The sequence below is a fragment of the Oryctolagus cuniculus genome, chromosome 1, assembly GCF_051225735.1.
Source record: "Oryctolagus cuniculus isolate XC-2025 breed Fujian yellow rabbit chromosome 1, ASM5122573v1, whole genome shotgun sequence".
Taxonomy (NCBI): domain Eukaryota; kingdom Metazoa; phylum Chordata; class Mammalia; order Lagomorpha; family Leporidae; genus Oryctolagus; species Oryctolagus cuniculus.
Genome location: NC_142867.1, coordinates 198518741 through 198534897, shown reverse-complemented (window position 1 = coordinate 198534897; position 16157 = coordinate 198518741). Strand labels below are relative to the sequence as shown.

General features: G+C 45.9%; 1 protein-coding gene across 21 annotated transcripts in view; it reads right to left on the bottom strand.

Moving 5' to 3' along the window:
• UNC13B (unc-13 homolog B) overlaps positions 1 to 16157 on the bottom strand; it is a 267751-nt gene that overhangs the window by 13646 nt on the left and 237948 nt on the right. For all 21 annotated transcript variants that reach the window (XM_089300153.1, XM_089300158.1, XM_089300170.1 and 18 more), the window contains 10 exons: positions 15781 to 16000; positions 12910 to 13137; positions 12192 to 12333; positions 10047 to 10216; positions 9532 to 9647; positions 9044 to 9207; positions 7689 to 7839; positions 6097 to 6165; positions 4723 to 4812; positions 4276 to 4404 (listed from right to left, as the gene is read on the bottom strand). In XM_089300153.1, the coding sequence (XP_089156279.1) occupies positions 4276 to 4404; positions 4723 to 4812; positions 6097 to 6165; positions 7689 to 7839; positions 9044 to 9207; positions 9532 to 9647; positions 10047 to 10216; positions 12192 to 12333; positions 12910 to 13137; positions 15781 to 16000 (1479 nt within the window). The remainder of the gene's footprint in view (positions 1 to 4275; positions 4405 to 4722; positions 4813 to 6096; positions 6166 to 7688; positions 7840 to 9043; positions 9208 to 9531; positions 9648 to 10046; positions 10217 to 12191; positions 12334 to 12909; positions 13138 to 15780; positions 16001 to 16157) is intronic.

Here is a 16157-nt window from a genome sequence, read left to right as displayed (position 1 = left end):
CCTTTTTTCCCTTCCTCTAGAACTAAGTACCCTTCCTCTCCTAGAACCTGTCTTCTACAAGAATGCCCCTGTTCTGTGAGAGGGGTGGCTATCAGGAGATTCTTGGACACAAGGAACCCATGCCAGCTCAGGACACTGCTCTGATAAGCTTGGTCAGTCCAGGAGACATACTGCTGCCTATCACCCTTCTTTCTCAGCTGCTGTGAAGAGTGACTCTGTGAAGGAAGCAGCCTCAGGAAATAGGTCTAGTGCTACGTGAGCCCCTAGGCAGCATTCTTCTAGTGGTGCCCTCCTTTGACACCTATCACCTGCCACCAACGACCACCACCACACATACATCTCAGCTTGGAGAAGCTGCTTCAGATTCTGCAGGAGTTTCTGAGCAGACTTACCAAGCAGTTGAGCCTACCTGGAGGAAGAAATGCATTTAGGGAGCTATTTGCCTAACTGGATAAGAAAAGGGCTTGCTTGGGCAGAGGCAAAGGAACACAGTGGTAGAGCTCAGGAAAAGATAATTCACTCTACATTCAGACTGCAGACAGGACAGGGAAGGGTCACCACAGACAGGCTGGAAGGGATACTGTCTCCTATGGGATAACAGCAAAGGTGGAGAAGTACAGAAGCACAAGAAGAAGACTTCTCTTGGGATGTCATATGTCATTGCCAAGTCCCCACAATCCTTAATAAGCCTGCAGAATTACTGGAAACCAGTCCCAAATCTACATCCTGTTGATTTTACCTCTTAGTATCCTTTTATTTTTCTCCCACATTCTTCCATTTTTCTCTGTCACTATCCTGCCTCAGGCTCTTCTCATTCAAAGATCCTCCGCCTAGCCTTTGATCTTCAATCTAATCCCTCCTCTGCACAGCCATCAGAGACCTTTCTTCCTTTCTTTTTTTTTTTTTTTTTTTAGATTTATTTATTTATTTGAAAGGCAGAGTTACAGAGAGGCAAAGGCAGAAAAAGAGAGAGAGGTCTCCATCCACTGATTCACTCCCTGAAAGACTGCAATGGCCGGAGCTGTGCTGATCCAAAGCCAGGAGCCAAGAACTTCTTCCGGGCCTCCCAGGTAGGTGCTTGGGCCATCTTGTACTTCTTTCCCAGGCCATAGCAGAGAGCTGGATCAGAAGTGGAGCAGCCAGGACTCGAACCGGCACCCATATGGGATGCCAGTGCTGCAGACTTGGGCTTTAACCCACTGTGCCACAGCATAGGCCCCCAGAGACCTTTGTTTAAAGAAAATCTCACGGCTGGCTGGCGCTGTGGCTCACTAGGCTAATCCTCCGCCTGCGGCGCTGGCACCCCGGGTTCTAGTCCCGGTTGGGGCACCAGTTCTGTCCTGGTTGCTCCTCTTCCAGTCCAGCTCTTTGCTGTGGCCCGGGAGGGCAGTGGAGGATGGCCCAAGTGCTTGGGCCCTGCACCCGCACGGGAGACCAGGAGGAAGCACCTGGCTCTTGGCTTCGGATCGGTGCAACGCGCTGGCTGTAGAGGCCATCTGGGGGGTGAACCAACAGAAGGAAGACCTTTAAAAAAAAAAAAAAGAAAGAAAATCTCACAATGTTACTTCTCCACTTAAAGCCCTCCCACAGGCTTCAGTAAAGTTCCTTATCTCCGCACAAAAGTCCTACAGAACACGACCTCTTCTCCAACACAGGCCTCCTCGCTTCTGCTTTGTTGCAGCCATCACCACAGCACTGCCTCCACTTGTTTAGTGGTTATTATGTGCCAGGCCCTCTGCTAAAATCTTTACATGTAGTATCTCATTTAATCCTCATAACAACTCCACTGAGTTGAAATCCTCATCACCTTCACTAAACAGATGAAGAGACTGAAGAACAGCCAGGTTATAAGATTTGCCCAAGGTCATGTAGGTATAAAACAGTGGAATCAAGATTTGATCCCAGATAGCTGAATTCCAAAGCCTGCTGCTATCATCACCCTAATTAAATTGCTTATAGTTCCTTAAATTTACATATCCATACACAACTCTGTCAATAAACATTCTATTTCTTCTACAGGGTCTTTTCTTTACCTCCAGCCCCTTTCTTTATCTAATTCGAAATTCAGGTTGCACTCGACCTCTCCTGTTTCCCCTGATATCCTGGAGTGATTAGATACCCTGCCTGTGGGCTCCCAGAGGACCCTCCATGGATCCCTGCTATAGATGTATCAGACAACCACAACTACAATAAAATAACAAAAAACACTACATACAGTAATTTGCTCCCACTTCCACCAAACAATGAGTTCCCTAAAGGCAGAGATCAACTCTACATCTCTAATGCTCCATTTGTTAAATGAAAATGGATAAATGAACCAATGACTGAAGGTCAGTACCTGGGAATTTCAAAAGATGTCAAAGTGTATTCCTGAGTAAATATTGAATAATGAGAACATGAGATTGTGAGACAGTAACAGATGATAGCAAAATACAAATACAAAGGCTAAAGAAAGTTCCTGAATGGTTTACAAGCTCTCATTCAAAGTTTAGTTCATTCTCATGCTGGGGAATAGAAATCAAATATTCAAACAGATATTTGCATAGCTAAAAGACCAAAGCTGAGAACAGGATCGTCTCACAACCAGAGAGAATCCATACACAGTTACAGAAGAGCCCAGAATACATATCTAGCAAGCAAAACAAAGGCCCTAGGAGCCAATGGGAGGTTTCATTTACCTTAAAAGGAAGAAGCCTTAGATGGCACAAAAAGTACTTGTGGGAATGAGAGAAGGCAGCACAAACAAGATCTCAGTAATTAAGGCACCCCTAGGTGCCTTACAAATTAGGTACTGTCACCCAAGGATAAACATGTGAGAGATTGAGGTTGTTTGTGTATCTCTTGCTGTCTTAATCCTACTGCCTCTCAGAGTTTATCTCAAATGCTCCTTGTTTTATAGCGCTTTTCCAGTACCTGATCAAGAGTGACTTCTTCCCCCTTGAAATCTCTTCAATCTTATCCCTTTTTCAAGGCTCTTTTAACAGACAGCTTTGATTGAAGTTGTATGAGGGAATTTCAACAAGTTTGTGGAAAATGGAATTAAAAGCTTATTTGGGTGAAAAAGACTTTTGAAATCCATCAATAGCTTTCCATAACATACATTTCTATGAACTTTTTGAACGATCTTTATACATTCACAAAACTATGAACTAACTGAGGAGGGAGCACTGTGCTTTTCTTAGATCTAGTCTAGAACACTCAATATATATTTGTTGGACTGAAGGAAATGTACTTTGCAAAATTTATGGTCAGTAAGGCAGTGCTAAGGCAGAAATTATATTTGAGAAACTAGACCCAGAAGAAAGCCCTGGCTCTGAAATGAAGGATGAGTAGTGACGGTAAAAAGTATGCTATTAAATGGGGCTGCCGCCGTGGAGCAGCAGGTAAGGCCGCCGCCTGCAGTGCCAGCATCCCATATGGGCACCGGTTCGAGTCCTGGCTGCTCCACTTCTGATCCAGCTCTTTGCTATGGCCTGGGAAAGCAACAGAAGATAGCCCAAGTCCTTGGGTCCCTTCACCCCTATGGGAAACCCGGAAGAAGCTCCTGGCTCCTGGCTTTGGATCAGCACAGCTCTGGCCGTTGCGGCCAATTGAGGAGTGAACCAGCAGATAGAAGACCTCTCTCTTTCTGACTCTCGGTCTCTCTCTGTGTAATTCTGACTTTCAAATAAATAAATCTTTTTTAAAAAGTATGTTATTAGAAGGATCTGTAAAAGTGTATTAAGCTACCAGGTACTGTGTTGGGATGCCATTCTAAAACAGGTAAAGTAGCTCAATCTCACAGGATAGAATCAGCATTCATAGTTCCCTGATAAATATATCTAAGACCATGCATTACAGGGAGAAGGGATCAGTGGGAAGAGTTAAATGTCTAAGAGCCAGTGGCTCATAGAGACAGCTACAGATTTCAGAGAAAGGCAGTCCAGAACTCATAGGGGTCAAATGACATTAACCTTGGGAGAGAAAAAAAGACTGAGATAGGCTGAGAATTCACCTATTCAACCCTGAACTGTGCTCAAATTAGCTTCACTTTCTTCAGCACTAAAATAAAACATGGTTGCCACTTCTGTTCAACTCTGATATGTCACATCTTGCCCAAGGGTTCCTCTCTACCCACATATGACTAGTGGTCTACACAGTCCATCCCCACAATTCACCCATAAGCACATCAAGGACTTTGTCCTGAGCTCCTTTCTACCCCTTGACTGCAGCAAAGGAAAGCTGAGGCTCCACAGAGCCTCCGATGGCTGGCCTACCTGATGCTGAGCCTCTTACCAGCTGGTACTGATGGCTGTACAGGTCGTGACAGTTGTTGAAGATATACTCATATGTGGAGTTCAAGCAGGCCTTCACACAATCCCTTACCACCTGGCTGGCTCTTGGAGGGCTCTGTAGCTCTTGTACCTGCCAATTATAGAAGAAATATGGGCGCAGGGTCCTGCTCATTTAGGTGGGATAGCCTCTTAGCTCTCTGGGAAACCTATTCTAGATCTCCCAGGAGTCCCTGGATCTTGGCCTGTGATGAGATTAACAGGATCACAGATGAGGAGACCCTCTAGCCCATCCTCACTGATCCGTGTTCTATGTACTTTTTCTCGAAAAACTCAGGGAACAGGTGAGCTGAAATATAAACTTAGAGGTGATGAATCCTGTAGCACCAGACTCTGCTCAATGATTCTTATTCTCAAGTCCCTGTGGTCAAGTCCCCAGTCCATCCTTTACCTTCATTCTGAAGAAAGTAATGCTGGTCAGCAAATCCACTGTGGATTTCAAGTCCTGAAGTCTCTCGGGGCTCCCAGCCGGGAAATTGTTCTATTGTCAACCAATCAAATGTAAGAAAGGAACAGAGGAATATGAAAACCTTCCCTGCCCAAAGCAATGAAATCAAAGCTTCCCTGATACTCACTGGAATTTTTGCTAGCCAAGTTCCCTCCACCTCTACTGACACAAACTGACCCTTGACGAAAAGCGTTACTATTCTGCAGCCCAGAAAGCAACATACCCTCTCCCCAACCCTATTCCTCAAGCAACGTGTAAGCATTTGTACAAACACACAGACACATGAACTTTTCTTGGATAAAGATGCTTACACCCAAACAGTGCATGCTCAAAGATTAAAAATCTATCTGTATATCCTGGAATATAAGTGGAGCCATATTTCAGACAAACTGAGGTCCAAGAACTATGCTTTCCATGGCAGAGCTCTGAGCAGAACTGCTTTTGGAAGTTCCATAGGACTGTCCAATGTACCTAACTCCACTCTCTGTGGCACGAGTTTTAGGAGGAAACTGCCATGGAGAGCTGAAGGGAGATGCTGAGCCACACTCCACGTTCAGGCTCAGTGTTGTAAAGCTGCCAACGGCTACTTATATGCCAAACGTAAGATATACAGTCAACTCTCCATTATCTGTGCAAATGGAGAGCCTTGGAGGTATAGTTAAGTAAAATCTTACTTCCTTTTGACTTTGAGGATGTTTTTATACTTACTTGTTAATGTGCGTCTATTGCCTGTTCTAGACGTTCATAACATTCTAAGCAAGTAGTAAAGGCGTTCTACACAGACCTGACTTAGGAGGAACTGAGAAGCTGCCCCTTTCCTTGTCTTGCCTCATCCCAGGCGCCCCTCCCACACCTACTCCATTGATTTCCTCCTTTCAAATTAGGACTGAGCATAATCTCTGATACAAATGATTTCTCTCTTCCTCCACCCAGATTCTCATACCTCCCCTGGAAAATGAGATTATGGAAAAATGCAAAAAGGAAATGCAATTAAGTATCTATTTTAAAAAGGGCGCTTCTGGAAGAGATGATTCTGAGGAAATTCCTAATGAGAATGTCATCCAAGTTGGGTAGAATGATGAGTGGGATGGAACGCCAACTGTCTATAAAATGCAGCCATACTGGCTATGTACACACTGCGTGCTCCTTGGAGATGGGAGGATCACAGGCATCAGTGGCATGAGCAGCTCAGCTGAGTGTGACGGTACAGAACAATTTTCCTTGTCTTTGATCTTTATAGCCATCACTCACCTGTATCTCGGTAGACTGAATCTGATATCATCTATTATCCCAAACCACAGACACGTCTTCACTTACCCTGTATGTGGAGAGGTCAATCCTCAGTGAGTTGTGTAGCTGGTCCAGAAGTTTTACAAATCTCTCTTTCTGAGGGGGAGAAATAAATAATGAGAGAGGAGAGAGGAGAGAGGAGAGAGAGGAGAGAGAGAGGGGACAGGGGAAAGAGGGGAGAGGGGAGAGAGGGGAGAGGGGAGAGGGGAGAGAGGGGAGAGGGGAGAGGGGAGAGGGGAGAGGGGAGGGGGAGAGTGGAGAGAGAGAGAGAGAGAGAAAGAGAGAGAGAGAGAAAGAACTTGTTTCTGAGCTCCCTGGAGTACAACAGAAACAGAATCACCTCCGAGAGAGCAGAAAGGGTAGTGAGGAGGCACCATCCTACCCCATCCCTGTCCGTGGAGAGAACAATGTAAAGGAAAAATGGGACAGATGGTCCCTGTTCCCTCTCTTAGCACCTCTGTCTCACAGTAGGAAATCTCACACTAACCAGGGGAAAGCCAGGTTCCTGAGAGGGGAAATAGCTCTTTCAACTCAACATCCATGGGTCATGACCAGCATTTCCATCTCTTTGGGACTGTAACTCATCTTAGGCGATAAAAGGAACTCCAACACACTCTCCAATTTGTTCCTGCATCTGAAGTCTTTTGACTTATGTTGGTATAGCACATAATAGTTAAATAACTACAATGAAAGGAAGAAACAGTGAGGTATTTGGAAGATGATCAAGAAAGTATGAGGGGGGTCTCTCTTTAAACCATGTCTTACATAAATTCCCTTAGCATATAATTTTTGAAATATATTTAATTACACTTTTCCACGGAAAAGTATAATTAAATGTGGAATCACATGTCAGTAGGCTACTGGCATAACATTACCAGAATACATACACTGACTATATAATTAGATATAAGCCAATATATAATGGGATGAGACAATCTGACTAGTTTAATCAATTATATTAATTCAATTACAGAAATACTTAATAGTAACAACAAAAGTACTAGAAAATGGTACTAGAAAACAGATCAGAGGCTCGGTGGATTAAGAGAATATTGGTAATTTTATCCCTAGAAAGGTAATCTTTATGGTAGGTCAGAAATATTTAATCCAGTTTATACTGAATTTATGTCATGAAATTCTTAGTAATGACTCAATTCTCAGGTACTTAACACCAGAAAGGGCACACTCTGGATAGGGAAAACAGTTCAGACACTAGAAAAAGGACAGGTTCAAGTATGCCCTGGCATCTTCACTGAGACATTAATCCCATATGAACTTACATAGAATACATCTGTCACAGAAAGACTGAATGATTTTAAGAAAGATCCATTCATGGACCTGCAGAACTGAAGAACATGGTGACTCTATTAAGTGTTGGTCCAGAGAGATTATGCCTGAACCCAGGTGGCATCTCCTCCTCTAAACTTTGCTTTAGAACTTGTTTATATCAGAACAGTCTATTGGTATGGTCTATACACTTACAAGGAAAGAGGTAAAGGGTCATCTACCCACATGGCAACTATCTGAATTTCTGTCATATCAATCAACTCCATAGGACCAGTAAAGAAATATCAGATTTTTGATAACAAATGAGTACATATGTTTTTACATCCACTCACCCCAAAGTTGGAGGCTGCAAAGCGATCAGATGCAGAAACATTGGTAGAGGCAGTTGTGTGGGCATAGTAGGCATTGATGTTGGCTAGTAAGGTGCTCATCACTGCTGGCACACCAGGACACATGTACTTGGATGACAAACATGCAAAGTGCCTAAAAAACACAGCATCTTCAGCCTCAAAGACCCTTCAGGATTCGAAGCAAAAGCCAAATAGAAACTCAAAAAAATTTTATAGGGGTGGGCATTGGGGGTAGTGGGTTAAGCCACTATCTCATAGAGCCTAATTTGAGTCCTGGCTAATCTGCACTTCCAATCCAGCTTCCTGTTAATGTGCCTGGGATGATGGCCCAAGCACTTGGGTTCCTGTCACCCACGTGGGAGACCTGCTGAGTTCTGAGCTCCTGACTTTGGCCTGGTCTAGCCCAGCTCCAGCTATTGCAGAGTAAACCAGTGGATTGTCCAAAGACCTCTTTGTCTCTCCCTCTCTGTTAATCTGCCTTAGACAAAATAAATCTTTGAGAAATGAAAAGTTTGCATACTAAATGAAGCATAACCAGGGCATTCCCCATCCTCTGCTGCTAACCTAGGACTGCTTCCCCTACATAGCTCTAGTGGCAGCCTCACCAACAGATAAGCCACGCCACTTCTTGAAACAGTCAGAATTCCTGTTAGGAGAATCTCGGTCGACTCCCTACAGTGTGGTGTCCTCTCTGACTCCTAGACCAGTCTAGGCAGCTTGCCTTGTCACACACATAGACATGAGCATACATGCCCTGTCTGCTCAGGTCCAAGATGTCTGGACAAGTTTGTCCTTACATTCCTCCCTGTCCTTTTCCTATCCCTGAACTCTGGGATGCACAGATAAGCACCTTCCTCCTGAGTTACTGAAAGACATACCCCCTTTCTACATACACCTTCTTTGTTCTAGAACATATAGACCCACACCCAGTTCAGAGAGGAAAGTAAGGAAACACTGTTGGGGCCGGCGCTATGGCGTAGCTGGAAAAGCTGCTGCCTGCAGTGCCGGCATCCCATATGGGTGCCAGTTCGAGTCCTGGCTGCTCTGCTTCTGATTCAGCTCTCTGCTATGGCCTGGGAAATCAGTGAAGATGGCCTAAATCCTTGGGCCCCTGCACCTGTGTGGGAGTCCTGGAAGAAGCTCCTGGCTCCTGGCTTCAGATTGGCTGAGTTCTGGCCATTGCAGCCACCTGGGGAGTCAATCAGTGGATGGAAGACTTCTCTCTCTGCCTCTCCTTCTCTCTCTGTGTAACTAAGGACCTGTCTACCACATCAATGTGCCTTTGTTAGTCCCCCAAAGGTAAGCAGCCCCTCCCCAGAGCCCCACAAGAGCCTCACGTCATGGCCTGGTATATGGATTCGATGCCATAGCGCATGGCAAATTCATCCACAATTTCTTGGGCTGTCTCATCAAAGTACACTTTCCAGGCATCATCTCCTCGAGCCTCAGGGATCCGGACTCCTCCACTGCCCTGAATGTCTGTGAGGTAATGGAAAAGGTTCTGCAGGAGACAGTGCAGAGAAAGCAAAGGGTTAAATACACACAAAAAACAAACCCAAACCCTGGTGGTAAAGTCCAGGAGAATGCGAGCAGGGTTCTGGAGAAATTCTGTCCTTCAAGATAATGCTCAGCTCCTCCTATGGCCTCAGTAGGCTACTCTCATTTGTGAAAGACCTGAGTCTGGGCTCAGACCCCTGATCTGTCCAGGGTGGCACAGTGAGCCAAACATGAAAAAATAATAGATCTTCAAGCAGCTAGCAATCCTACTTATGTCAAGGGCCCATGCCCTGGTTTCAGGCCTCCCACCTACCAAGCGTTGGCTCACCTCATGGAGACATGTATACTGCACATGGTAGGGGGCTACCTTCTCCTCCCCCTTGATCTCCACGCTGATTTGTAGTCGGATAGCCCCTGACACGGCTGACTTGTCTGTTCTCTTCTCTAGGAAGGAAAGAAAACTGAAGATTGACACCAATACAATTACAGATAGCAGAGACAGTCCATCCTAGCTTAACCCAAGGAAAAGGTGGCACTGACCCAACGGTTCACTCAATAGGGTACACTCACTTCAGCGACCACATATATTCCTGAATTGACTGGGTGGAAGAGAGGAGTATGAAGATTAAAGGGGTTTGTGAAACCTGAAGAATGTTCAGCCAGAGTGAGTGCCAGCCACCACCAGTTCCCTGGCGCCCATTCCTACCACTGGTCACTTCTGTAGGCAAGACAAGCTCTGTGTAGAGCTATGCTGCAGGGATTGGCAGTGTTGCTAGATGGGAATTCCCCAGATCCCTCTATATGCTCTCCTTTCCTAGAAACTCTCTCCAGTCGCTTCCTCACCCAGGTTGTACCACACGTCCATCTCGCCACTCAGTGTCCGAACTTCGATGATGGTCTGGCCAAGGAAATCATCAGACTCTCGCTTTAGTCGCTGCTTCACTCTGGATTTGATGTCATCATCTTCATCCCATACACGTACCTTAATGCGGTCAGAGGAGTTGTGGCACTCACTGCAAGAGAATTAGGTAGCTCTGTTTAGGAACAGACCCAACAGGGCCCTCTCCTACAATTTCCAATCCCCTCCTAAGAGTTCCATCAACTATACTTGAAGATCCTGGAAGACAAGGAGGAGTCAGAGGACACCAAAGTGAGTCAGTCTTAGCAAATGGCTCCTCCATCCTCAGCTGGGGAAACTCTATATACCATTATCTAGTCCTCCAGCCTGAGACTAGGGAAAGCAGGAGGAAGAGTAATTAGCGTCAATTCTGACTTCCTATGCAGCTGGCTGTATCAGTAACATCAACAAGAAAACAGCTGGACATGCCACAGAGCCCCAAGAAGCAAGTGGTAGCTGCCTCTTCAGCGTCTGACGTATGATCTTAGTAAAGGTGCTAGACGCTCATGGTAGGTCCATCTACACATCTGCTTACTTTCCTAACTTCCCATCACCTATCTGTGCTTGGTGAACTTCTCCCATCCCCTTGCCATCCCTTTGGATTGCCACCTCCTCTATAGTATTTGCTCTGGAGAAGGGAGTTTTGCCCAGGCATCTCCTTCCTTCTCTCCTCTCCAAAAATTGCTTTCTGGGCCCTGTTACCTCACCCTAAAGTTATACTCAGAATTCGCTGCTCCTTTTCCTGTGTTCTCATAATATCTTTGCACATTCCATTAAAACAGTATAGTGTAACTACTGTTCTACTGCAAAAGAATAAACGATGAGATGCCTGAAGTCAAGGAATTATGTTATGTATGTGTCTTTTTTTTTTTTTTTTTTTTTGACAGGCAGAGTGGACAGTGAGAGAGAGAGAACAGAGAAAAAGGTCTTCCTTTACCGTTGGTTCACCCTCCAATGGCCGCTGCGGCTGGCGTGCTGCAGCCGGCGCTGCGGCCAGCACACCACGCTGATCCGAAGGCAGGAGCCAGGTGCTTCTCCTGGTCTCCCATGGGGTGCAGGGCAAAGCACTTGGGCCATCCTCCATTGCACTCCCAGGCCACAGCAGAGAGCTGGACTGGAAGAGGAGCAACCGGGACAGAATCTGGCGCCCCAACTAGGACTAGAACCCGGTGTGCCAGCACCACAGGCGGAGGATTAGCCTAGTGAGCCGCGGCCCCGGCTTGTATGTGTCTTGTACATAACAGAAAGTTTGTAAATTATACTAAAAGTGGGAAAAAATGGCAATACAAACAGTTCACTTGAAATTAATCAGAGGAAGGAATCATTCAGATTTTTCAAAGAAATAAATGCTTCCCTCAGTAACTGTTGCCCCAGGACTGCAAATTAATTTTACTATACCCGATCCCTTTCTACATGAGCTCTCCAAAGAGCCGACAGAAGACCTGCAAACAGTCAGTCCACTTAGCTGCTTCAGGCCCAAAGTCCTGATCCTAGACTTTGGGGGAGTGGGAAACCATCTGTATTCTCCAGCTATTAGTCCACATCCTAGGATAAGTTCATCATTTTTCAATAATCAACCTTTACTATCACATGAAATGGTCTAAGAAAGTAAGATAATGGGAAAAGAAGTGGGAATGGAAACTGAGGCAGGAAGAAAGCTTCCCTTAAGGAAAATGGAAACTTCTGCAGATATCACATTCCCATCTCCACATCAGAATTACCAAGCTGTACAAGCACTCTTCCTTCACTTCCTAAAGCGCCTTTAATCCTTCCTAGGCAAGGTGGCAAGGCTGGGAGGGATAACTGGTTCTATCACTGATAAAATCTTCCCAGTGCTAGGGAAAGCAGTATGAGGTATTTTAGGGCCTTTAACACCTCTGTTAAGGTGGAACTTGGGTAAAGCACTCTGATATAATAGTTAGTGAGAAAAAAACGAGAAAATAGAAACAAAAACAAAAAACAGCTGTTGCCCAAATGAAGCATGTGAGAAATGGGATTTCTCCATTGCTCCTGCTCAACCTTAGGGCTCACGTGTAGAACAGCAGGGTGTGATGCTGCTCCCCCAAAATACACAAAACTCCATGACTTACAAATGGAACTTCTCCTCCCAAACAGGATTCAAGTTTCCAAAAATGGTCTTGGTACGCTTCTTGGTTTTGCCAACTTGCACAGTCACATAAGGGTCACTAGATCCTGTTTTATCCTTGGCTTGTAGGCCCTGGGCACACACCACTGCAACCCAAGCACATACAGGAAGCTTCAGAGTACATACATGTCAGAGGAAGTCAGGAGCCCTCCATAACACTACTCATGTGCTGTTCATCAGCTTCTCTCTGCTCCTCAATATCCACTTAGTCCCTGGTCTACAGTCTTTCCCTCAAAGTTTAGCCCAAAAACCCCACTTCCCCCACTTGGGCCCTAACTTACTACTTACCCCTGTACTAGCCCTTAGCATCTTTGATACATACACACTTTAGCCCCACCTACCTGGTTTGTAAACCACTGGTTAACTATTCCCTGTCTCCTGTCTGCCCACTTCCCTCAGCTCTACCTTTTATAATTACATATCAAACTGTTAATCAAGTCTATACTGTCAGGTTGCTACCAGCTCCTTGCACTAGGGTTCCTACTGTTTGCTGATATCAGTCTTGCCTCCCCCACAGCACCAGGGTCTAGTGAAGAGGAATAATGTGGCTCTCTCTCTTCCCCTTAGTCCTATCTTCTTTCTTAGAAGCATAAGGATGTCTCTTCCCTTGGTTCTTCCCCACTACCCAGGCCTTCCTATTCCTCAGACTTCAGCCTGCTTACCAGTGATGGTAATCTTGGCTGACCATTTGGAGGTGCCATCTAATACACTCTGTTTCACCGTTTTCATTTGCTGCACATGGGCAACTTTGCTCACTGAGAAGACATCCCGGATAACTTCAAAGATCTCTGGTTTGTTACGCTCTCGGATCTTCATGCGGTCTTTCATGGCCATGATAATATTTTGGGTCCGGTCCTCAGCTCCATGTTTAGAGCTCTTTTCTGCAGCCCCTAAAGGACGATCAGAGGCAGAATACAGGGTTAACCAACAAGCTACCTTCCAGACCACAGACAAGCTGAGAAATGGGGCCTGGAGAGGCTATGGGGCAGTGGGAGAAGTTTGGAGAGGCTGGAACAGCTCTTGAAAATTTAATCACTGAAAGACATACTCTCCAGTCAGTGGTGTTTAAAATACAACTCAAAGAGTAGCAAAATCTTGATAATTGTTATGGAGGTTAATTATACTCTTCTACTTGGATACATGTTGAGATTTTTCATCAACTCTTCAACTCTACCATCAAAATATCACCAATAGGTGTCTCAGTTTTCAGGGAGGGGGAGGGGAGGTAGTGGCCATTGCAACACCACCAATTTCTTTCTTTTTTATTTCTTTCTTTCTTTTTTTTTTTTTTTTTTTTTTTTGACAGGCAGAGTGGACAGTGAGAGAGAGAGAGAGAGAGACAGAGAGAAAGGTATTCCTTTACCGTTGGTTCACCCTCCAATGGCCGCTGCGGCCAGCACGCAGTGCTGATCCGAAGCCAGGAGCCAGGTGCTTCTCCTGGTCTCCATGCCAGTGCAGGACCCAAGGAGTTAGGCCATCCTGCACTGCACTCCCAGGCCACAGCAGAGAGCTGGACTGGAAGAGGGGCAACCGGGACAGAATCTGGTGCCCCGACTGGGACTAGAACCCGGGGTTGCCAGCGCTGCAGGCGGAGGATTAGCCTATTGGGCCACGGTGCCAGCCAAACACCACCAATTTCAATCAACTGCAAAGCATGATACAAACTCCAGAATTTGTCATGGCACATGATTTACTTCTGCCTATAGCTCCAATGGCTTTTATCTCAGAAAACAACATGATATTCAATGAGAAAAGAATTGTCTTTGGTGTCAGAGAGACTTGGGAGCAAATTCTGCCTCTGCTATTCCCAGTATGATAAACTACACTATGAGGAAATAACCGTGCCCAGCTCTTAGGGCTACAATATGCATTATTTCAGAAAGCAAAGGTGAAGCATCCAGCCCAGTGCCTGGTACTTAGCAGATACTCAGTCACTATTATGTTACAACTATCATTATTATCCTGGTATGACCAAAGGCCATCTTCCCCAGCCATGGCCTCAGCCACCTTATCTCAGGGGCTGGCAGGCTTTCCATGGATCACAGCAGAGCAGACCCCTCTGGTGGATTTCACCAACAAGGTTTCTTAGAGGAGCAGCTAAAGCCCCATATTTCCTTTAATGACCTTGCAGACTGAATCACATCTGTTTCTCTAAAGGTTTAGGCCTTTGTACTAAAAACTGAAGAAAAAATAAAGGCCAGTATCTGTACCCTAACCCTGGAAGCACTGGAAAGCACATTTTCGGACCACGCCCACAGAAGGGCATTTCATTCCACTCTGAGCATCAGAGAAGCCTTAGGCAGATGATATTCTCTGATGAGAGAAAAAACTATGTAGGCTTCATCCTACTTTTGCCATTTAGCACATCCCATGCAAGGTGTTACTTCCTTGACTGGGACCTTTGAAAGACCCTCGAGAAGGGCTGAGATATCCTGGCCACACAGCAGCACTTTTTCAGAAGGTTTCCAGCAAGCAGCAATACAGCTAGCCTGTTGCTAGCTCTCAGCAATTAAAGCAAGGGCCATCTGGCACACATGCTTGGCACCCCCTCATGATGGGTTTGGGCAACGTCATCACTGGCATTTGTCTTCAGACAATCTTCTCAGAGCCCATTTCTTCTTTTGACTCCATTCTACCTGTCTTTTCAGGTCCCCTGTAGCCATGCATTGGCACCAATCTAGGGCTCTTCACAGAAAATTTTAAGTGAACAACTCCTCAAGGCCTCTCCCTGGGCCATGTATCTCTCCCTGGGATAATGAAGTGCAATGGGTCTAAAGGAGACCTTTACCTCTCCTACCACAGTCCTTAAAGCTTTTGCTTCTATGGCTTGGCTCTGAGTGACACTGGGGAGACCTAATGGGCAGGAGAATACTTTACCCCACCCCCACACCTGCTCTTCCTGAAGTCCAGCCACAGTGAGTGCAAGAGAAGCAGGAAGGACCCAGGACCCTTGAGTACTACAACCTCCTCTGACAGCAACTTGTTTTTTCTGCTCCTACTTTCCCCACTCCATCATGGCAGCACAAGTCACATATTTAGCCAGGGCCTTGGGAATCTGGCACATGGTCCTACTGAACCTTTGTCCAATCCACTTGAAACTTCAATTCCTGGCACTGTTGATCTCAGGAGGCTCCTGTGTGAGGCCTGGAATCTCATAGAAATCACCGTCCTCATGAGTTTTAGTCTCCCATTAAGCATGCTCTAGTCATTTGAGCAGTAAGGTCACTACAGTGTATATACTATTCAGGCTCAGTCTCTGGGATCAGTGAATCCTAGAAGAGATGCTAGCTCTACTAGAAGGCCACAGAAAGGTCAAAGAATTTTCTAAAGGTGCTCAAGAGAGTACTGTAAGACCTGCTACTTAGGAAGGCAAAAAAAAATGCCCTTGATTCAGGACTCTACCAGCTCTGAGAAGGAAAAGGTTTGAGACTGTAGGAATGATGCTGCAGCTATCTCAGCTCTTTGCTGCAGACTATTCTGAGGACGCCCTGCTGCCCCTGCTTCCCCCACCCCCATCCCACAGGGACACTCACGCTGCAGGCAGTCGGCATTGAGCAAATCCTGGCACTTCTCATGGCACTTGACTCCACACTCGCTGCAGCGCATGCCCTGCCGGGCAATGCCCCAGAGCAGGCCTTCACACTCGTAGCAGTAGGTTGGGGTACTGGCCGACCAGACTTCAAAGTTGTGGGGTGTGGTGCAGGAGATGGGGTAGATTAAGGCCTGTAGGGTTTTCTTATACACATGGGATTTCTGAAAAACACATACCCCATTGCCATCTGAGACTTCAAGATTCTGCTGGGAGATGCCTGAACTGAAACCCTGTGGGACAATCAGAACCCTAATTTCTCCTCTGGTAGTAGAGAAGATGCTCTAGCCTGATCCCCATCATAGCTCAGCCTTGCAAAAA